The following is a 21,220-nucleotide window of genomic DNA, read 5'->3' on the forward strand; positions in this document are numbered from 1 at the left end:
ATCAGCATTGAAGCTGAGTATGGACGAGAGCTGCGTGAGCTTATCCTCTATCTGAGACTACCATTGGGCGAAGAGCACTCGCCTGCTCGGGGTGTTCTCAGGTTGGTATGGATGAAGGATACTAGTATTGTAACTCTACATGACACGGAACTCCTGGAAAACATGGTTCGCCGGATGGGCGATGCCACCATCACTACTGGATGCTAAAGAAATTTCTTTGAAGTGGCCAAGAAGACCGCCTAGGGAAGGGAGACGGTGGCCACTTGAACATCCGGTGGGACAAAGACGGCCCATGAGCTTGACAGAAGTTGTAAGATAATTACCACTGCAACTCACTTGATAGGCAATATTTTGCGCGATTCGTCAAAGTCTCCCATTTCTCCTTACGTAAACCATGTACTCTTGAGCGCTTACCACCGTATGAAGGCGCCATGTATGTCCTCGGACGTATACGGAATAGAAGCGAAACAACTTTAGATGTGTTATGGAATGGCAAAAGAAGATGCAAGTTCTGGTCACGAACTTTGTCAGTGATCATGAAAAAGCCGCTTTTATGCATTATATATTCACGCATACAGTAGAACATATATAAACAACGGGTCGGTGACCCGGGAAAGTACAGGCCGTTCAAACCGTCACGTCGCGTCGCGTCTCTGTATGTTAGGTATGTTCATATCGCCCCAAACTCCCGATTCAATATCTCGGAAATATCACAGCCCGGGGCGAACCCCAGGTTGGCCATGAACTGAGGGTCCGCGTCGACGCGGTCTATATAGTCCATGGACGACAGGTCGTCCAGGATGGCGTCGTAGTCTAGTGAGCCGCCGCCGAAGCTGCCGCGGTGCGCGGCGCCTGGAGTTTGATGGGGCTGCTGGCCCATATTTCGCGGCCCGTGGCCGCCGTGCATGATGGTATTGGTGTCCATTGCGTTCATGTTCGCGTTGCCCACCTGTGGGCTGCCCGCTGGGTTGAGGCCGGGTTGTGTAGATGGGGAGAACTGGCCCATCATGAAAGACGATGTGCTTGGTCGGTGTTTGGAAGCCAATGTCGGCGTCTGGAGGCGGTTGGCTGGTACAAAACCTGCGGTTGTGACCGCTGGCAGATTCTTGGATGTGTTGATCGAGGACGAGGCCATAGATGCATTCGATGCACCCGCAGGATTTGAGATTGCAGAGCCTGGACGGGGCTCGCTGGAAAGCCTGTTTCCAGCGGGACCAGCGGGGCTCCAGATCATGATGAGCATGACTTTGATGGACTGCCACCTCTCCCTGGCCTGCGAGTCGAGGTCGGCGAAGCTCCTGTGCTGGCCCAACATGGCTAAGCAGGTTGCGAAGAACGGCGGGGCGCCGCAAGGGCCGAACTGGGCCAGATATTGCTCGATGGATTCCAGAATGAGGGCGCAGGGCGATTCTGCCGAATTGAGCAGCGCGCTGACCCATAAGAACAAGACCCTCAGAACGTAAGCAGATGGTATGGTGGCGGAGCTCGAATCCCGGGCCACTATGAAATTGCCAAAGGGCAGGCGTGGTTTTATGGTCTGGTGCAAGAGCATCATTACTTCGGAGGGGTTTTCCAGTGGGCGGCCGTTCTGCCTGTGGACCGACCGTTTTCTTAGGAACTTGAAAACGTCGTAGAGCTGGTTAAAGGTAGTCAATGAGTAGGCCGGGCTCCGTGACAGGGTGGCCGGGCCAGAAAAGCCCTGGCCGAAGCCATCACAGGGTGCCCAAGGTTGCCATTCGTCCAAATTGTCCTCTGGTATACTCATTCCTTCGAGTATGCCTGCTGTTTCAAGGCTCGGCATGCCTCTTCGATGGACGAAAATAAGGGTGTCAAGGATGTAGCACCCCATAAGTGTTGCTGTGACCCGCCTCGAGAACCGCTCATCGCCCAGATGGAGGTCCGAGACATCGAGGGCGATGCGGTGGGCGAGGCCGACCAGGATCCAGGCGCACGTCTTTTGGCCTTTGCCAACACTAATCAGGGCCAGAAGCAGCAACGCCCTTGCGTGCTGGATCTCAAACCGACCCTCTTCGGAAGGTACGAGGGTCCGCGCAATGTTGTAGAGTTTGTCGGGAGAGTGCCCGGCGTCGGGAGGTTGGTTGTTGGCATTGAGCTTCGCACTCGACAGGTTCTGGTAAGAGGCCAGAGCCATGGCGGCCCACAGCTCGGCATGGGCGGCGGAGTTGGGAGTGTTGCGCTGGACGTCAATACCCTCTGGGGAGTATAGGTATACGGTCTTTAGCAGGTCTTGTTTCTCAAGGATAGGAAACCAGCAATGGGTATAGCTGAAATAGATGTCGAGGAGTCTCCAGTGGTTGGGTGGAAGCAACAGGGTCCCGGAGGGTTCTGGTACAGCCTGGCCGTCGATGCGCGTTGGAGGCGGGTCAAGGCCGGCGCTCGGGGGAGTGTGGCCGCGGACGATGATGGAAGCCTTTTGGGCGTGCTCCGTGTCGCTGTCAGGGTCCTCGGGCTCGTCAGGTTGCTGAGAAGGGCCGGGACCGCCGCCGGGACCGCCGCCGCCGCCGGATAGGATATGGTCGATACCCCTGTGGACCTTGCTCCTCCTCCACCTCTTGTGCAGGCGGTTTGACTTTTCCGAGTCCTTACCGACGAGCAGGCTCTGGCCCTGGCCGCCCTCGTGCATCAGCAGGTTCTCGAGGGAGTCCTCACAGCCGGGGACCTTGTCGAAGAGCCATGCCAGGGCGACCTCGAGGGTCTTTATGTAGCCGGTCTGGACGCCCCTCTTCTTGGGGTTGGCCTCGTAGGTACAGGCGCGGTTCTGCGAGACGCAGGGGAAGCACAAGGGCTGGATGCCATCGCACTTCTCGCGTGCGGCACGGCACTGGTCGCAGGCCCTGGAGACACGCTGGCGCTTGAGAGGCGCGTCGCGGGCCGAGGCCGTGTTTGAGTTGGCGGGGCTGGCGGTGGCCGAGGGGGGGTTGTCGGCCTCAGCGGTTGTTTTGCGCTTGGGAGGCATCGCAAGCTGGTACTACTGGTGCTGCTGCTAGTGGCTGCAGCACGTCGTGCCCGAGTGTTGGTATCCCCCTGGCGATCTCATCTCCGTCTCATGGCGATGCGCAAGCAGGGCTGGCATTCATCCGCAGCAATCGTCCGGCCGAAACAGCAAGCAAGCAAAGGGTTGACGGGGAGGCGGGAGGCGGGAGACGGATAAAAGATAAAGGGTAATGGTAAGGGTGAAAGTGTGAGAGAGGGTAGGGTGTGTGAGTAAAGGCAGTTGGATCAATTGGCTTGCTTGCTTGAACTGCAGTGCAGTGCAGTGCGGTGCGGTCTGTGGTCTCTCTGGTCTATGGTCTGTGGTCGGATGGGACCGACCTCGGCAGCCGACCAGTGACACAAGGCAGGCAAGCAAGTCAGTCAGTCAGTCAGTACCGAGTAAGTAAGTCGGAAAGTTAGTTAGTGTCTTCTGTGTGCCTGGCTGCAAAATCGGGCTAGGCTGTGGGCTTGTGGAGGAGCAGGAAGGAGCCAGGCAGAGACAGGTGCAGCAGAGACAGGCACGCCCAGACACTGGCAGACGAGACACGTTGTGGATCGGATCTGGGGAAGGGGCGTTACTGTGGTATTCATCCGGCTGCAGAGGCTGAGGATAATTGCTTAGCCCCTTAGCTTTCCCCTCCCCACCCCACCCCACCCCTCTGCCCCTCCCCACCTAGATTCATCCCACCCTGTCCTACTGGCCCATGTGCGCCCAGCCTTGATCCCTGTGCTCGTTTACATACGAACCTCGAGGCCGCGGTCAGTTCCGCGGGCCCACCCCGGTCGTCATCCCGGATTTCTCATCACTCTCACTCTCGACTTCTCAACTCACTCACTCATCAGGGTCCTTCTTGGTGCGCCGCCCTCGCACAAGGCCGCAGCCGCAGCAGCTCCCGTCACCCGTCACCCGTCCACCAGACCAGTCTCCCTCCCGTTGGGCACTGCCTAGCCCTGCCCCTGCCCTGCCCTGCCCTGCCCTGCCCTGCCCTGCCAAACCTTCCCTCGGCTTTCCCTTGTTCTCCATTGACCCGACAGTCGGTTTGTTGCAGACCTGCCTGCAAGTTGTGCCCGCCTGCGAGGACGGTCTGCACTCCCAGTACTACTACTTGGTGTAGAGAGGGAGTGTGTGAGTGTGGGCTTGCTGTTTTGTGCGTGTGCGACCACTGACCCGACCTGTCCTGGTTCGGCATCGGTACCCAGATCCTTACATCTTACCTATCCCACCTATTCCACCCACTCACATTCTTCATCACTGCTCTGGCTCTACCTCGCTCGCCCTCTCAGCCGCGAAACCTGACAAGCTCCAGGGACACACACACACACCCACTCTCGCCTCACTCTTGTCTCTTTTCTGCCTGCTCTTGGCCCGTTTCTTGTGCCTTTGCTCCTTGGGTTGGAGATGCGCAGCCACTGACCGAGCAGACCCGCAACCTCGCATCTCGAAACTCGACTCGGCCTCACTTTTGGCTTTCACACAATCAGCAGCAGCAGCATTCGCCCTGAGACCTCGACACACGCATACACCCACGCATACACACTCTCACACATCCTCACTCACCGCCACCGCTTCACCTCACCAGCGACATCGCCGGCTTGAGCACATGGCCCTCGCCTGAGCATCTCCCCCGCCCTGCCCTCTCGGCGTGCAGGTCAAGATGGCGTCTGTCATGGCTGGCAGCAAGCGCAGCTTCGCCACCATGGCCGCCGCCGCCGATTGGGACGACGCCAACCGACAGCCCCTCTCGAGAAAGCTTAGTCCTTTCCTGAGTCACATCGTCAACCCCTATGAGCCGTCTCCTCCAACTCCCGGCGGCTCGCCGTCTAGAGGTATGTCGTGTGGTGTTTCTCTGCTGACCCTCAGCCACTCCGTCCGTCTCCGTTGACCCGCCCGCCCAGCTTCACGCTCTGCCCCGAGCTCCCCCCCGCACACTCCGGACTTCTCTACTGCTAGGCTTTTCGACTCCGATGTCTCCCTGGTCCTCACCGGCCTGCGGGGTGCCGGCAAGTCTACCTTGGCCGTCATTGCCTCCGGCGCCATGAAACGCAAGGTCGTGGACACCGAGAGGGCCTTCCAGGACATGACTGGCCTCCCTTCCCCGGTCTTCAAGAAGAAACACGGCCTGACCAGCTACCACAGCCGCCAGGCTGATGTCCTCGAAGATCTTTTCCACCGCTGTTCCAAGAATACCATCATCGTGTGCTCGTGGATGGAGCGCAATGTCCAATACCTGCTGCGGGAGTACAGCCACATACACCCCATCATATACATTGTCCGAGATACCCCGGCCATCAAGCACCACCTCAAGATACCTGATGATGCGAGGCTCAAGACCCTGCTCGACGCCGGTGGCCTCTTCTTCCGGAGGTGCAGCCACTTTGAGTTCTTCAACGTCTCCGAGGACATGACCAAAAAGAACAAGACCGATTCGCTCGATGGCCTGGCAACGGCCCTCGACAAGAGGTCCCCTGCTCCCTACCTCACCCTCAAGAGGGCCGAGAGGCACTTTTTGAAGTTCCTGTCGCTCATCCTGCCCAAGGGCGCCATCCCTTTCATAGAGTCCGCCTTTCCCCTGGCCTCCATCCCCACCGAGGACAGACAGTTCACCTACGCCGTCTCGGTCCCCCTGTCCTCCCTTTTGGCCAACAAGCTAGACATCGAAGACATCGAAACCGGCGCAGACGCTATCGAGATTGTGGTCGACGACCTTGTCCTGTCGTCCGCGCCCGGTATGCTCAAAGATGGCCTCAGTCCTGAACACGCCAGTGACATCAGCCGCGCTTTGGCCGATGTGCGGAGGAATATCGTCATTCCCATACTCTACCACGTGGTGTTCCCCGAGCAAGCACTCCACGATCCCGCGTGGAAGTCGCTGTACTTTGCCTACCTACAGCATGGTTTGCGATTGGCCGTTGAGTACATGACGGTCGACTTGCGACTCGAGGAGGAATTCATTGCGCAAATTCACACCTCAAAGGGCCGATCAAAACTTATCGGCAATTTACAATTAACAGGGGAACCAGCGCCGTCTTGGACGGACCCTTCTTGGCTTCGAGCATATCAAAAAGCGCGAGATCTTGGCTGCGACCTGACTCGACTTTCACGCGTTGCTAGCCACCACCTCGAGAACTTCGATATCGGCACCTTGCGCACGAGAATCGATGATCTGGGCGAGCCGAAACTACCCGTTATTGCGTATAACACTGGGAGAAAGGGAAAGACGTCCTCTTGTTTCAATCAAGTGCTTAGCTCGGTTCTCCCCGTCGGATCAGCTACGAGCGCAGACCGCGACGATGAGCTGGCCTACCCCTCTCCCTCCATAACCGCCCTTCAAGCAACGCGAAGCCTCTACTCGTCATTTGTATTCGACCCGATGAATTTGTACGTGATCGGCGGCTATGTGTCCTTCAGTCTGTCCCCAGGGATGCACAACGCAGCGCTGAAGGCCCTTGGCATACCCCACCATTACCGGCCGCACAGCACCTCGTCCATCCGGAGCCTGCAGGAGGTTGTGATGGACCCATACTTCGCTGGCGCCTCAATCAGCCTCCCTTTCAAAGTTGAGATCATCAGCATCACGCACTCCTTGAGCAAGCATGCAAAGGCAATTGGGGCGGTTAACACCCTGATACCGATCCGAGCGCTGAACGAAGACGGAACTGTCCCGGAGGACGCCCGTCTCTTCCAGTGCCGCAACCGGGCGGGTCCAATCAAGGCATTGTACGGGGAGAACACAGATTGGATTGGCATTAGGGCGTGTATACGCCGCGGCCTCTCGCCCGCCAATGCCGTAAGGTCCACCAGCTGTGGTCTTGTCGTGGGGGCGGGCGGTATGGCAAGAGCCGCTACGTACGCGATGCTCCAGATGGGGGTGAAGAATATCTGTGTACTAAACCGCACGTAAGTTTGTCATCCCTAGCATCGTGCCTACCAGGCTTGTTCTGACAACCGACGCTCCAGTTACTCGAACGCGGAAAAGCTTGTCGAACATTTCACAAAACTACTAGCGAGGGACGACCTACCGCTATTTAGCCCTGACACTGAAGTCGAGACCCGCTTCCATATTCTCAAATCAAGGGACGACGTGTGGCCCGAAGGGTGGCGGCAGCCCACCATAATCGTCTCCGCCATACCTGGCCACGGCGTCGGCGACCAGCCGGCCCCAGACTTCACTCTACCACCACAGTGGCTCGACAGTCCGACCGGAGGCGTGGTGGTCGAATTTGCCTACAAGACATTACACACACCATTGCTAGACCAGAGCCACCGAGAAGCCCACCGGGGCTGGGTGACGATGGACGGCCTCGATATCCTGCCAGAGCAGGGGTTCGCCCAATTCGAGCTCTTCACAGGCCGCCGAGCACCGAGGCGCTTCATGAGGCGAGAAGTTTTCAGGGCTTACACTGATGAGCAAGGCCGGCACCCTGCTCACCTCAGGCCTCGAATAGAAAATATCGTAGAGCAGGAGCCATGAGATGGTCCGAATTATATCCTGGTCCGCAGGCGGTCGTTGGGCAAACCCTGCCCACAACTACGAGGTCACAGGGACCTCTCTTTTACAGGAATTTGGCTTTTCGCGAAACCCTTTCAGGGGTCGTCGACCAAGAAGAAGCTGTCTGGCATGACAGCATAAAGACACGGTTAAATATACCCGGGACAGGCACGTCAATTGTACATATTGCGAGACGTGTAGGTAGGAATCGGGCTACAATCAAATCATCTATAATTATTTACGCGAACACACATTTGCACCCGAAGCGTTTGTACCGTTCCATGGAAAGCACCTCCGTCCTTGATACTCACAGAATGCCGGTAAAATGGCATGTGCTCACAACATTACTTACATGCCAGCAGGGCCAACGATATTTTGTGTCATTTCTACTGTTCTTACAAGAGATGCGCGTTCTGGGTACCTTTTCGCTGCACTCGCCCTCAGCTGGTCCTTTATTGCAGCTGGGCCGACAGCCAAATCTACTGAAGGAGAATGAGTTTCGGACGCCGAGGTGTCGCCGAGGAGCCGGGGTCTTGTCTAGCTGCTTCATTACGTGGCTTCGCGGCATTGCGGCGGCCTCGGATGCACGGGTGATTGGGGGGCTGCCGGCGGCGGGCGGTGATGCGAAGACTGGCCGTCTGCAGTAAGTTTTCCCGCCTCCAGGCACACCCAAGTGTGAAACCTGTTATCTCCCCAGGCCATCTTAGATTATGCAGAGATAGGTCAGCTGGCCAAACGGCCCAAACCAGTCACGAACAAAAGCCCAGCTCGCGCTAGACAGATCGCCAAGGCTGCTGACCCAAGGTGCCGGTCAGCACGGCTAAGGATTCTCCCACTCGCAGACACCACCACACCCTCTTCGGCTTGATTGCTGAAGAATATTCTGCTTCCAATACGCCAGCGCGTGCGCGTAGGATTCCCCGGTGCCAATGTACTTGGGACATCGCTGCACAGGCACGCTGACGCCCCCCAGACTATCCCCGGATTGTGGGGTCGGCTAACTGGGCTGCGGTCCTACTTTTCTAGCAATTGGCGCATGCCAGGATGCGGGGGATTCCCACCCCAACCTCGAGGAAATTCGACGAGTCAGCGGGGGCTCTCTAGCAGCCAAGCCTTGGGGGCAGAGAAGTCCGCAAGCCACCTGGTTCAATCCTCATCCGCAGGCTCAAGATGGGAGCAGAACGCCACGAGGAGGAGTGCACGAGCGGATAGATGTATACCCCACGGTTGCGTCGTTTAGTCTGAAGTCTGGACGAGGCCCAGACGCAGAGACTCTGGGGACCCCGTGTTTGCTCTGGGGTTATTCCTGGGGTTAGTCTATAGCACCGATACCGACTCCACGGTCCCGCAAGATCCCCCCTTTTCAACGAGCCAACAACCCCTGGCACAGGCCGCGGTGAAATATTTTCATATATCAACCGGGCCTCGCCTCCGACCACCTCCTCTGCGAATCCTACCCTCCCTCGTGCTTCACCAACCCAACCATTCGACCCTTCGTCTCACCCACTTCTTTCTGTTTTACAAAGAAAGAGAGACAAGGCCTTTGTTGACACATCATGACGCTGCTGGAACTCAAGGAGGACCGGCCCACGCCAAAGGCCGTGTACAACTGGCGCGTCTACACAACCGCCGCCATCGCCTCCTTCGCATCATGCATGATCGGCTATGACTCTGCCTTCATCGGCACAACGCTCGCGCTCCCCTCATTCGAGGATGAGTTCAGGTTCGACACGTACAGCACTGAAGCGCTGGCGCTAGTTAAGGCCAACATTGTCTCCGTGTACCAGGCCGGCGCCTTCTTCGGTAGTCTCTTCGCCTATGTCACCTCGTACTTCCTCGGTCGCCGCAAGTCTCTCTTCGTCTTTGCCCTCGTCTTCAATCTCGGCGCCGGCCTCATGCTCGGCGCAAACGGTGACCGTGGCCTCGGGCTCATCCTTGGCGGCCGTGTCCTCGCCGGTATCGGTGTCGGTGGAGCCAGCAACATGGTTCCCATCTTCATCTCTGAGTTGTCGCCTCCCGCCATCCGCGGCCGTTTGGTCGGCATCTACGAGCTCGGCTGGCAGATTGGAGGTCTCGTCGGCTTCTGGATCAACTATGGTGTCAACACAACCCTACCTTCCAACCACGCCCAGTGGATTATCCCCTTCGCGGTCCAACTGATCCCCGGCGGCCTGCTCTTGATTGGAGCCTTTTGGATCAAGGAGTCGCCCCGCTGGCTGTTCATGAAGGGCATGCGCGAGCAGGGCATGGCGAACCTGTGCTGGATCAGGAACCTCAGCGAAAGGGACATCTACATTGTCGAGGAGGTCAGCTACATCGAAGAGGACCTCGAGAAATACCGCAGGGAAGTCGGTGCCGGCTTCTGGAAACCCTTCGCCGCGCTCAAGATACCCAAGGTCCAGTGGCGCTTCTTCCTCGGCTCTATGCTCTTCCTCTGGCAGAACGGTTCCGGTATCAATGCAATCAACTACTACAGCCCGACTGTCTTCAGGGGTCTTGGTATCACAGGCACCAACACCTCCTTCCTGACGACTGGTTTGTTTGGTTGTGTCAAGACTGTGTTCACATTCGTATGGCTCTTGTAAGTATCTCTCCTTCCCAGGTATCTTGTCCAAGGTTTTGTAACTAACCTTGACATAGATGGATGATTGACAACTTCGGCCGACGCAACCTCCTCATCTATGGTAGCTTGGGAGGCTCGGTCTGCATGTGGATCATTGGCGCATATATCTGCGTGGCTGATCCAGCCAGCAACCCCAACACCTCAGGCAAGCTGTCCTCGGGCGGCATCGCCGCCGTGTTCTTTTTCTACCTGTGGACGGCCTTCTACACGCCATCTTGGAACGGTACACCCTGGGTCGTCAACTCGGAGATGTTCGACCAGAACACGCGTTCCTTGGGCCAGGCCTCCGCCGCGGCGTCCAACTGGTTCTGGAACTTCATCATCTCCCGTTTCACTCCTCAGATGTTCCTCACCATGAAGTATGGTGTGTACATGTTCTTCGCCTCGCTCATGATCCTCTCTGCCATCTTCGTGTTCTACCTCATCCCGGAGACCAAGTCCATCCCGCTCGAAACCATGGACAGGCTCTTTGAGATCAAGCCCGTGCGCAAGGCCAACAAGGTCATCATGGAGGAGCTGCGGATCCACGACGAGGAGTTCAGGCGCAACGCTGGCGACCTGGACGTGGGCAACGACTCGGAAAAGGCCATGGTTGGCCAGGTGGAGGATACCGACTTGAAGAGGGACATGGCATAAAGTCCTGGCTCTCGCTGTGCAACAGGTGTCTTAAGAGTATATTGTGATACCATCTTTTTAATTGTTTTCCCGGCGATCGACCTTGACTGTAGAGCATCTTTAGCGATGTATCTGACCGAGAATAAAATTGTTCACACTTTCAACGATCTTTGGCGAGCTCAAAAGTTGTGCGTCTTTGCATCTGTGTCCCTTGGGTATCTCGACGCAACGACATGGGATTGTAGGCTAGGTCCAAGGGATGATGACCCTTGCGCTTGACACACGCTATAAACGACAATCACCAGCTTCTCTGAATGACAGGTGAACCTCCGTCTTACTGCCTAGAAGAAAGGGGTACTATTCGAGCTTTTCCAAGGGCATCGTCTAGAGGCCCTGTCTATGAGACATGTTTATGGGACCTGGAAACACCACTCCGCAACCCCTAGGAGCCTCTGACGGTGGGGATCTAACGGCATCCAAATCAGCATGCTTTGTTTATAAGGCCAGGAAAGGCTGTTTGGTTATCTCAAAATGCTTCAGACTTTGTCAGACTATATGGACCAGCCAATCTGTCTTCGACGATACGAATCAGTGTTTAGAAGAATGGAGCTCATCCGACTCATTTGCCCCGCAGGATCCACGCCGCATATCATGACAGCGACGCGAACCCACACATACTCCGCGGCTAACCCCGTGACTTGTGACATCTGCGGGCTTTGCACCGGTTGTGTCTTCAACCGTGAGGCTTCGATGGTCATCTCAGCATCGCCATGGAGAATACAAGTAGAACCGAGCTATTCTTGGCACATCATGAGGTGTACGGTGCTCTGTGTGAGCATATTCTCTCCCGAGCCTAATCCTCACAACTGTCTCCCTGTTCTCCCCGCCAAGATCTGCGCCGTGCCGCAAAACTGGGAAACCATCGAGCTTGTGGCGACGCCGTGATGGGCCAAGGAGGTCCCAAGCTACACTAGCAGTGGGCCGGAATAGCATTCTCTCGCTGATGGCCAAGGCCTCCATATCCCCTGCACGGGGAGCTCCTACGATGGCGAAGCCTGTCTGGGCATCGCGGCCCACAATGCCAATGTTGAGGTCAACGGAGGAGCTACCTCGTATTTGCCCACGGACGTAGCCGCGGGTCTCGTGACACCAGATAGAGACGGGGCCGTGGGTAACAAGAGAGGAAGACAAATCCCCACTTCTAATACCATCATCAAAGACTCTTGTGGCACTCTAGAGCTTAGCAAAGGGCTTTACACGGAAGAAGAGATGTCATTGCCTGTTAGGCGCCTCAACACCGTCACCACTGCAACATGCACTGGTCTACCTAGGTAGCAGACGACCAAAAGGGTCATGGCGGTTCGGGAACCGCGTGGCTTTAACAAGTCGGCCCGGATACCACATCGTTGAAAGATGTGACGCGTGCTATCTACCGCAACACACCAACTAGCTACGTTCGATGGTCCAATCGCAGTGTTCGCCACAAACTGGGGACTGGGACTGGGACTGACCTAATACCTACCTGTAAATTTGAAACCATGAATGTCAAGCACATTCGTGATGAAATTCATGCAGTCTCCCTAAGACTCACATTCGGGATTCGTACTCTTGTGCCGGCCTCTATTTGTACGTTTTTGATTCCACGATGTGGCATATGTCTGGCCAAGAAGTAGTGCTCTGGTAATATAGCGGTGTTCTTCGGGTTCGTTTAGGTACGGATCGCATGAATATGCTTTTCTCGCTTCCATGCAAGTGACCGCATGGGCCAACTCGTGGGGACTTTCTGAATTGGATTGGAAAAGAGCGATCAGCGCGTTGCAGCTCATCACAAAAAGGACTACGTCGTTGATTGGGGATGAGACCCTAGGTATCCAAATGTGTTCCATCCTTGTGAACCTTGAAAACGAGCCGTTGGGACAGATCAACGACAGGGTTTGTGCATGATTGTTCTCACAAAAATAGCCCACAGGTTACACTGGCATGAAATTGCGCATAATCACCAGGTCACGCGACATGAATGGTGTTCGTGATGTTCAGACATCACTATTTGTGGAGGCATCCACGATACGTAGGCATTGTCAAGTGTCAATGGAAACTGATTGCGTATCCGAGTCTGTCTATTATGGTGTCTCGTGATAAACTTGTAGATGTCGTCACAAAGTTCGCTCTAGATCAAGCAGTGGCCTTCATGTAATACACTTAAATGGCGCCTCTTCTCAAGATGACGGCCGACAGCTTCACACTCGGTCGGCTATGACGACGACTTGGCTCTAAGGGCAACCTGTGCGTCAATCACCTCCTTCACCTTCTGCACGGGCAGGTCTTCGGTGTTGCGGCCGGTGAAGTACCGATCCTGCTCGATACCCTGGTAGATCATGGCCTCGGTGCCCAGGATGACCTGCCAGCCCGCATCCTCAGACAGCTTGCCCAGCGCCGTGAAGGGCGTGGGGTTGTAGCACATCTCGAGGATGGCGCCCTTGTGCTCCTTCTCCCGCAGGAACACCTCGGTCACGGCGCGGGCCTGCTTCTCGGCCTCGGTGACGGGCGGGAAGTCGGGCACGCAGGCGACGATGGCACCCGCGCCCTCGAGCTTGCGGGCCTGCTCGACCGTCTCGACGTGCACGAGCCCGTCGCCGTAGCCCCGATCCGTGCACTCGGCGACCACGGCGTCGACCTCGCCCTTGTCGCGGTTCACGAGGTAGATGCTCGTCGCGCCGAGCCACTTGCGCAGCGCGTAGACGGCCGAGCGGGCGGCGCCGCCGCCGCCGATCACGAGGCCCGGCCTCCCGCGGAAGACGGAGTCGTGCTTCTCTGAGGGGACGTTGCGCAGGAACGACTCGCGGACGCCGACGACGTCGGTGTTGGTCCCGCAGAAGACGCGCTTGAAACCCGTTGGCGATGACGAGTCTGGCTCGTCACGGATGTACAGTGTGTTGCAGGCGCCCACGGCCCGGCACTCTGGCGTCACCTCATCCAGATGTGACAGGATGGCGACCTTGTGTGGCATTGTTACTGATGCGCCTGTCGAGCGAGTTAGAGCGGTTTTCATCGTACGAGGTTGCAGCGGAGACATGCTACTACTCACCATAGAATTTTGGGTGTTGTCGGAGCTGGAGGAACAGGTCCATGTCTGTCGAGTCCAGCCGTACTTGTGCCCAGTTCAGGCCGATTTCTCGGTAGACCACATCGTGCAGAAGTGGGGATAGAGATGCTGTGAGTTTTTGGCCGAAAAGATAGCCATGTCTGTCTAGGTGGTCCACATTTGGCGCATCTGTTGAGGGTTGCGCTTCTAACTTTTGCCGTGAATCGCTATGGGCTGTGGTGGTTGTGGTGGAGGACACGGTCATGGTCGCCATGATGCCGTTGGATGGGGTTTCCAAGGTGACGGAATGAGGCATGCGTGGGATATGCACTGTAAAGACTCGGATGAGGGGAGGCACCGGTGTGTGTGTGTCGGGTCCTAAGGGATAGAGGCTAGTCTGCAGATAGAAAGAGGCGTGATTCGGTCAATTTGGTCAACAGAATAGGGGCAGCTACGAAAAGTCAGATTGTACAAATAGAGTAAAGTAATGGACCCCATCCACATCCTTATACTTCTTGTTCCGAGCTGTCGGGGTCAGGTTGCAATACCACCGAGGGCTTTTAGCCAGTACCCCGACCGTCTTGGAAACAGATCCACCAGAATGGGATGCCAGATGCCGAATTGGTGCAACCGGATGCCAATCTGGAACTACGCAGTGCCACGCCCACGCGAAGATTTCCGTGGGAGCCGTACTGGTGAATACTTTCCCGCCGGGGTAAAGGCTTTTCAGCCTCCACTTGCAGCCAGTTTCCACTAGAACGTTGTGGGTGAAGAGCCTGCGCGGGTTCTTTGCCTTGTGGACCGAATACGGGCCAAATTTCCGACCCTTCTTGGTCTGCACATCAATCAGATGGCCCTGTAGAGAGAGCACTCGCATATCTGAGTCGGACCCCAGCCTCAAGGGCCTCGATAGATGTACACGACATCTACGAGTGGCTTGCATCATAGAACGTTCTTCTGGCCTTCTTTGCGGAACGCCGAAGGATTAAGATTGGTCGACCGAATAAAGGAGACGCAACTGACTAGGGCACCATCTCCGGATCTAGACTTATTCAGGCAGTCCCGTAAATATGATCTAGCCGTTTCCAGGAGTGGTCGTCCCTGTGGCCGAGGTGGGCGTCACAGCCCGTTGTCCACGTGTAAGCCGGGCCCTCTTGTGCCCCCGAGAGGACCGCTTTGCCTCCCACCTACCGAGCCACACCTCCTGTGGTCTAATTCTTGCCCAGACCAGCACTTGGCAGGGTTTATTGAATGTTTAACCGGTCATTATCAATCTGACATCACCCGTATTACCTGGGTATCACTTTTACCACACCCACACGCAACCACCAGTGTCTCATGTCTGGAAGAAGACATATTCACTGGCACGCACGCTTATCTTCGGCAACACGAGGATGTGGATGTTCGTCATGGCGCTATCAATCTCGATACATAAAGACGGCCCGCCGTGTGGCTTAATAATGGGCGCCGGGCAGATGTTGTCTGCATGCACAGCTACACTGTCTACCCAATACGTAGCTAGTCGTTCACACAGCCACCTCTACAAACCAGTAATCGTATCCTAAGGGCACAAGGTCGATACATCCAAGGCAAGTCGACTTGGAAATGGCCCGATACAACTCGATCTCTGACATGTCGCTATCATTGTAGAACCTTATTTTATCCCGGGACGACCGCGCTCTTGCCAACATTCAACAAGTTTCGCTCACACAGAAGCCTCTGAAACTCGACAGTCATCCGCAAGGACTTTTAGTCCAGTGACTAATTGTACTGGATAACATATCCGTTCTTCTTCACCCAAGCTTTACCACAGAATATCCGAAAATGTCGTATCAGCTGGGAATCACCTCCATGTCACTAGGCCGCGCCACGGCCGGCCACTCTTTCACACACAAACTCAACATGGCCGTAAAATACGGCTACAAGGGGATCGAGCTCTTCTACGAAGACTTGTGTGAGGAGGCAGCTTCCCGCTTCGGAAATGGCACTACACCTCCTTCCAAGGAAGCCCAGCTGGAGGCGGCTCGACACATCCGCGCTCTTTGTGCAGAGCGTGACCTTTTTATCATCTGCTTGCAGCCCTTTGCACACTACGAAGGCCTGGTTGACAGGAAAGCACACGATGAGCAGATCGAGAAATTATACTTCTGGATTGACCTTGCTCACGAGCTCGGCACCGATATGATCCAGGTGCCCTCGTCATTTCTCCCCGCAGAGCAGGTTTCGGAGGACATGAACCTCATCGTCTCCGACCTGCAGAAGATCGCAGACATCGGCGCAGCAGCTTCGCCTCCAATCAGATACGTATACGAGTCCTTGTGCTGGGGGACTCGTTCAGACCTCTGGGAGACGTCGTGGGAGATCGTCAAGAAGATCGACAGGGACAACTTCGGTCTCTGCCTCGACAGCTTCAACATCGCTGGCAGGATATACGCCGACCCCTGCGCAGCTTCGGGGAAGTGCGATAACGCCGAGGAGGTCGTCCGCGAGTCCATGGAGCGCCTGGTCAGGGAGATGAAGCCACATATCCACAAGGTGTTCTACGTCCAAGTCGTCGACGCCGAGAGGCTCTCAGCGCCGCTCGTCCCAGGCCACGCGTACTACAACGCCGAGCAGCCGGCCCGTATGAGCTGGAGCCGCAACTGCCGTCTTTTCTACGGCGAGGCCGAGTACGGAGCCTACCTGCCCGTCCGCGAGATCTGTGAGACCTTCTTCAACAAGCTCAACTTCAAGGGCTGGGTCAGCTTGGAGCTCTTCAACCGCCGCATGGGCGACACAGCCAAGGAGGTCCCGGAGGAGCTGGCCCGCCGGGGTGCCATCTCCTGGCGCAAGCTAATCAAGGACATGAGGCTGACCGTCGACGAGCCCGCCCCCGTGCCATACGCGCCCGTGGTGTCATATGCTACCCCGTATGTCGCCCACCATCAGCTCACCCCGCCGCCTTCCCCCCCACAGGAAGCTGATCAACTCCTGGTCGAAAAGGACATTCGAAACTGCGCAGAAGGCGGTCTCGGCCATTGTCCAGGGGTTCAGGTCTAAGGTATTTGATTTTGGCAAATGAGTGATGAGCTCAGGTGTGGAGCGGGCGAACCATAATAGCATGCGAGCATGGGACTCAAAGGCGTTCGGTTTCGGTTTTGGGCATATTGCAAACATTTGAACAGATTGAGCGTCGAGCTTAGTTAGCCTCCAATGAATCATATTTTTCAAATCGTACTGGCTCAGACACGTGTAGGCGCACAGAGTCCACACCCTGTCTAACACCATGCTGCGATACTTTTGAATAGACGTAAGAAGACCCGGTTCGTACTGCAACAATATCTTCAGACCGCCAGACATGGCAATGTAACTCAAAGTCCCCTTCGTCTGGAGCTTTGAAATTAGGAACAACCCATCTGCAAGCACATCAAGTTTCCCTAAAGAGTACTAAAGATTTGGAAATCCTGGTATCAATTGATGAGATTATGCGGAAAGTCTTCGTGAATCAATCTATATGTATTATGAAGTTGCGTGCCAGGAGGTCCCGGTGAGACAGTCACACTTCCACATAACTAGATTTCCTCATTAGAAGATTTAACCAGACAAGAAGGCGGAATTAAATCCGCAGACAGCACTTGAGTAATGCATCTTTTTCTTTTCCCGAAAGATCCCATTGTGGTCCTTCAGCGTTTGGAACTTTTCTCGCCCCGAGATCCACCATGTTTCAGTGACTGTGGTGTAAACCCAGGTACACAAGAGGCGACAAACCTGAGGTGTGAAGTATTGAAGAAAGCTTTTGCCTCCAGATTATATTATCATCTTCAATGGTACCAGTGTGTGCAGGCTCCCACCTAACCACTAACTGCCTCCATATAGGTTGCAAGTGTTGCCCACCACGGCTCTTCTATCGATGTCAAAACAAGCAATTTCGTATCCCAGAACCAATCGATTTATGAAACATTTGATTAATATGATATCCATACCCGGTTCAGGATCCAGAAGAACCCATGTTCATCAAGATACCTTGAACCGGACACAACTTGTATCAACACCAGTACATTTGGTGAAACAGGCGATCAGCATAGAATCGCGCTTGCATCCAACAGAGATCAATGATTTCCTTTCACTGGTCTAGAAGTCAGAGGAGACCACCTCGATCATCGCCTCAATGGCTTTCCCAAGGCTGATCAGCTAGCTCAGACAAAGTTCCAAATGGGCCTTACCCGCCCTGTCAACCCGCTTGATAATTTGCAGGAACTTTCTAAATTAACTACCCCTGGAGGCTATTCTACCTGTACGAGTCCCATTCGAGCCCAAGCTGGTGGAGCATGGACTGAGCAAAATGACTCAAAATATGCTTCGCGATATGATTCTATGTACGATAACTACATGATACGATGAAAGATGAGGATTCAAGATATGTATTAGCAGTGCCATGAGGCTTGAGTTCAGCCCCGCTGGAATGAAGGCGTTTGATAAAAAGAGAATTTGACATGCAATGCGAGATGTGGTTTCACATTAAGTTAGACTTCAAGCACTTGAGGTAAACCTTGTGAAATTTGAGTATGTTTAGAGCTTCAGTTTGGAAAGGCTTTGGACAGATATCATGCGATTTTGGAAGCTACCTTGGAATTATCGATCCACAGAAGATACCAGAGGGCTTAGAAATTCGGTGTTATCCGAATTATGCCCGGATAGCAACCTCACCCCCTGCGTGAGGTTATTGAATACCAGTGGTCAGAAATTCTCGATACTCTAAGGGTATCCGAAATAAACAGCATGGTTTATGCGGGCCACATCCATAGCGGTGGATGGTCACTTAACCTCTGGAAATGAAAAGCAGATATTGACTGCCTCATATTGTTGATCAGTGCTACACCAGTGAAGGCACATACTTCAAAGAGCAGCATCAAGGCTCTGTCCACAGAACTTCAAAAGAGGGTGTCGCGATTTGACCGTCATACAACCCCGGCCAGACTTGATCTGTATGCAGCAGCCATGTCTAAAGAAGGATCAGAATCTCTTACAATGAATAATCTCAGGCCAAGTAAAGCAACATGGGTGTCCCGCAAACCCGATGTCTTCTCAGCATGACAGCAAGAGGTGGTTTCATTTTTAATCCCCATACATATAAAATATATATAGCGCCTTTATATAATAATAAATACTTAAAACTTAATATCTAAAGAAATATAATATTAATAATAATAAAAAGAGAATATAATATATAGATATATAATTAAGCTTTATATTATATAAATAAAACTAAAAGATATTACTCCTAATAATACTATATTAAAATTATTAATATAAATAGCTTAAGGGTTAATCTACTATAATATTAGAGTTAAAGTTAGTAAAGTAGTTATATAGTAAGATTAAAATAGTCTTAAAATAGCTTCTATAAAAAAGAATCCTATAATATAAGACTTAATAAGCTAGCTCTTCCTTATTAATATACTTATTATATAGTTACTTAAATTTACTCTTATTAAATAAGTTAGTATAGTCCATATTTTAAATATATAGTTATTAATAAAATAATAATATTATAATAATAAATTTATTTAAAAACCTTTTATATAAATTTTATAAAAGATTAAAACCTTTTAAAAGTTAAATAAAGTTTATTTATTATATATTAAATAAATATTATATAAAAAATAAAAATCTAAGTACTTAAAACTAAATCTTTTTTTTTAGATATACTATTTTATTATTAAGAATTTATTTATTATTATATAATATATAAGGAATATAGTAGAAGAGAAAGCTTTATAAAGGAAGTTAGTAACTTTATTATATATAAATAAGTTTAAAGGTATATATTAAGTAATTATTAACTTTATATTTAAGGTATAAGCTAATAGCTAGTTTAAAAGTTGAGAAGATAATAAATAGATAAATAGTTGAATAAAAAATATAATGTGGCCGAAGCCTATGACAGCGAGATCCTTTACCTTATTGAGCACGTGGGGACTGGCCGGGGACACCGACGCTTTGCCCAAATTCACTCATTAGCCTAGTCTGACCCATGTAGTGAAATCATACGCTGAGAGCCCCTAGCGGACTGAGAACTTGGTGATAGTTGTTATGGGTTGAATGAAATAACTGGGAGACAGAGGTTATTTTCTGGGCCCAGCGTCCAGGGCTCAGCCCGCGGGCGTCTTCTTCCCATGAGCCTATTGTATGAACGCTGATTACGGTCTGTGGGAATGGTTGCTGCTTGAAACTCCAACACGGCATGAGCACCATTTCTGCGCGGTCTGCACGGCGTATTTTCCCCTCGAACTCGGAAGGCTCTATCCAAACAGTGGTGTAACCCCCCCCCCCCCCATAGGTCCAGATTCACACGCTCATGCTGCGGAGGTGAGAGCGTAACAAATAAGGGTCTCAAAGAAGATCATGCATCACGGCAGCAAAAGACAGCTTGGAAGTATATCGAGATCAGATCACGGCAAGAAGACAGACGGGGACTTCTTTCTCAAAAAAAAAAACTTTTAATCGATTCTTTTCAGACTGCATAAACAAGAAGCCTTGCCACCGCCGGTCCCCCCGGCTGTGATGCCTCACCGCTTCATGTGCTTCGCCACGAACTCTAGGGCAGCCTGGTATCCATAGACGCCGAGCCCGGCAATGACGGCCACGGCCTTGTCGCTGAAGTAGCTGTGCTTCCTCCACGGCTCCCTGCCGTGCACGTTTGAGACGTGGACTTCCACAAAGGGCACCTGCACGCCCAGCAGCGCGTCCCTGATACTGGTGGCGTGTCAGTCATGTAGGTGCGGGAGTTGCGAGTAGAGATATTCCGATGGTCAAGGAGGTGTACTGCCGGAGGCAGGGGGAGTAACAGGACAGGGGATTCCGAATAGTCAAGGTGAAAAAGAAAAAGAAAAATAATAATACATAGAAAGAGAATCCGGGACGACTCACGCTACACTTGTGTGTGTGTATGCTCCTGGGTTGATTATTATGGCCGAGACCTTGCCCTCCTTGTTCTGGTGGCCATTGGGACCGAAGCCAGCTGCCTCCTGGATGCGGTCGACGATGGCACCCTCGTGGTTGGACTGGAAGGTCTCGAGCGTCACCCCGAGGGACTTTGCCTGTGACTCTGCCGTGGCGAGGACGTCGGCGAGGGTGGTCGAGCCGTAGATCTGGGGCTCGCGGGTCCCGAGCAGGTTCAGGTTCGGGCCGTTGATGATCAACACGCGGGATGCCATGGTGTTGTTGTGGATGCTGGGGATGAAATCGATTACAGTCTTGGCTTTGAATCCGAAGTATAATAATTAACAAGAGTGAAGGCAGGCCAGTTGAGCTTCTTTAACAAGTTCCCTATGCCTGTAGAGCAACAAATGTAATGGCATATATCGCAAAAGCACGGTTCCGTCCGAGACCCCCCCAGTCCTGCCAGTGTACCCGATGGCGGCTTCTCACATCCGG

At 53.5% G+C, this 21,220-nt stretch overlaps 6 protein-coding genes across 6 annotated transcripts; 3 read left to right on the plus strand and 3 right to left on the minus strand.

The window, feature by feature from the left end:
* Positions 1 to 96: 96 nt before the first annotated feature.
* Positions 97 to 3,539, minus strand: KVR01_006783 (uncharacterized protein). The gene is made up of 2 exons (XM_044792737.1): positions 577 to 3,539; positions 97 to 511 (listed from the first exon to the last, which is right to left on the minus strand). The coding sequence occupies exon 1, from the start codon at positions 2,975 to 2,977 to the stop codon at positions 671 to 673; it is 2,307 nt and encodes a 768-aa protein (XP_044644214.1). The 5' UTR covers positions 2,978 to 3,539; the 3' UTR covers positions 97 to 511; positions 577 to 670.
* A 95-nt stretch (positions 3,540 to 3,634) lies between these two features.
* Positions 3,635 to 7,772, plus strand: KVR01_006990 (uncharacterized protein). Its single transcript, XM_044785060.1, has 3 exons — positions 3,635 to 4,821; positions 4,891 to 6,892; positions 6,953 to 7,772. The coding sequence occupies exons 1-3, from the start codon at positions 4,650 to 4,652 to the stop codon at positions 7,464 to 7,466; spliced, it is 2,688 nt and encodes an 895-aa protein (XP_044644421.1). The 5' UTR covers positions 3,635 to 4,649; the 3' UTR covers positions 7,467 to 7,772.
* Positions 7,773 to 8,249: 477 nt separating this feature from the next.
* KVR01_006730 (uncharacterized protein) lies at positions 8,250 to 10,886 on the plus strand. The gene is made up of 2 exons (XM_044792827.1): positions 8,250 to 10,065; positions 10,125 to 10,886. The coding sequence occupies exons 1-2, from the start codon at positions 9,041 to 9,043 to the stop codon at positions 10,741 to 10,743; spliced, it is 1,644 nt and encodes a 547-aa protein (XP_044644161.1). The 5' UTR covers positions 8,250 to 9,040; the 3' UTR covers positions 10,744 to 10,886.
* A 1,919-nt stretch (positions 10,887 to 12,805) lies between these two features.
* Positions 12,806 to 14,255, minus strand: KVR01_007085 (uncharacterized protein). Its single transcript, XM_044787186.1, has 2 exons — positions 13,808 to 14,255; positions 12,806 to 13,743 (listed from the first exon to the last, which is right to left on the minus strand). Exons 1-2 carry the CDS (start codon positions 14,118 to 14,120, stop codon positions 12,974 to 12,976), a joined length of 1,083 nt encoding a protein of 360 aa, XP_044644516.1. The 5' UTR covers positions 14,121 to 14,255; the 3' UTR covers positions 12,806 to 12,973.
* Positions 14,256 to 15,628: 1,373 nt separating this feature from the next.
* On the plus strand, positions 15,629 to 16,865 carry KVR01_006531 (uncharacterized protein; the record flags this gene model as incomplete). The annotated part of the gene is made up of 2 exons (XM_044792236.1): positions 15,629 to 16,713; positions 16,787 to 16,865. 2 exons carry the CDS (start codon positions 15,629 to 15,631, stop codon positions 16,863 to 16,865), a joined length of 1,164 nt encoding a protein of 387 aa, XP_044643962.1.
* A 3,269-nt stretch (positions 16,866 to 20,134) lies between these two features.
* Positions 20,135 to 21,172, minus strand: KVR01_006760 (uncharacterized protein). The gene is made up of 2 exons (XM_044788259.1): positions 20,714 to 21,172; positions 20,135 to 20,539 (listed from the first exon to the last, which is right to left on the minus strand). Exons 1-2 carry the CDS (start codon positions 20,998 to 21,000, stop codon positions 20,353 to 20,355), a joined length of 474 nt encoding a protein of 157 aa, XP_044644191.1. The 5' UTR covers positions 21,001 to 21,172; the 3' UTR covers positions 20,135 to 20,352.
* Positions 21,173 to 21,220: the final 48 nt, after the last annotated feature.

This window comes from Diaporthe batatas (assembly GCF_019321695.1).
Source record: "Diaporthe batatas strain CRI 302-4 chromosome Unknown Contig00007, whole genome shotgun sequence".
Classification (NCBI taxonomy): Eukaryota; Fungi; Ascomycota; class Sordariomycetes; order Diaporthales; family Diaporthaceae; genus Diaporthe; species Diaporthe batatas.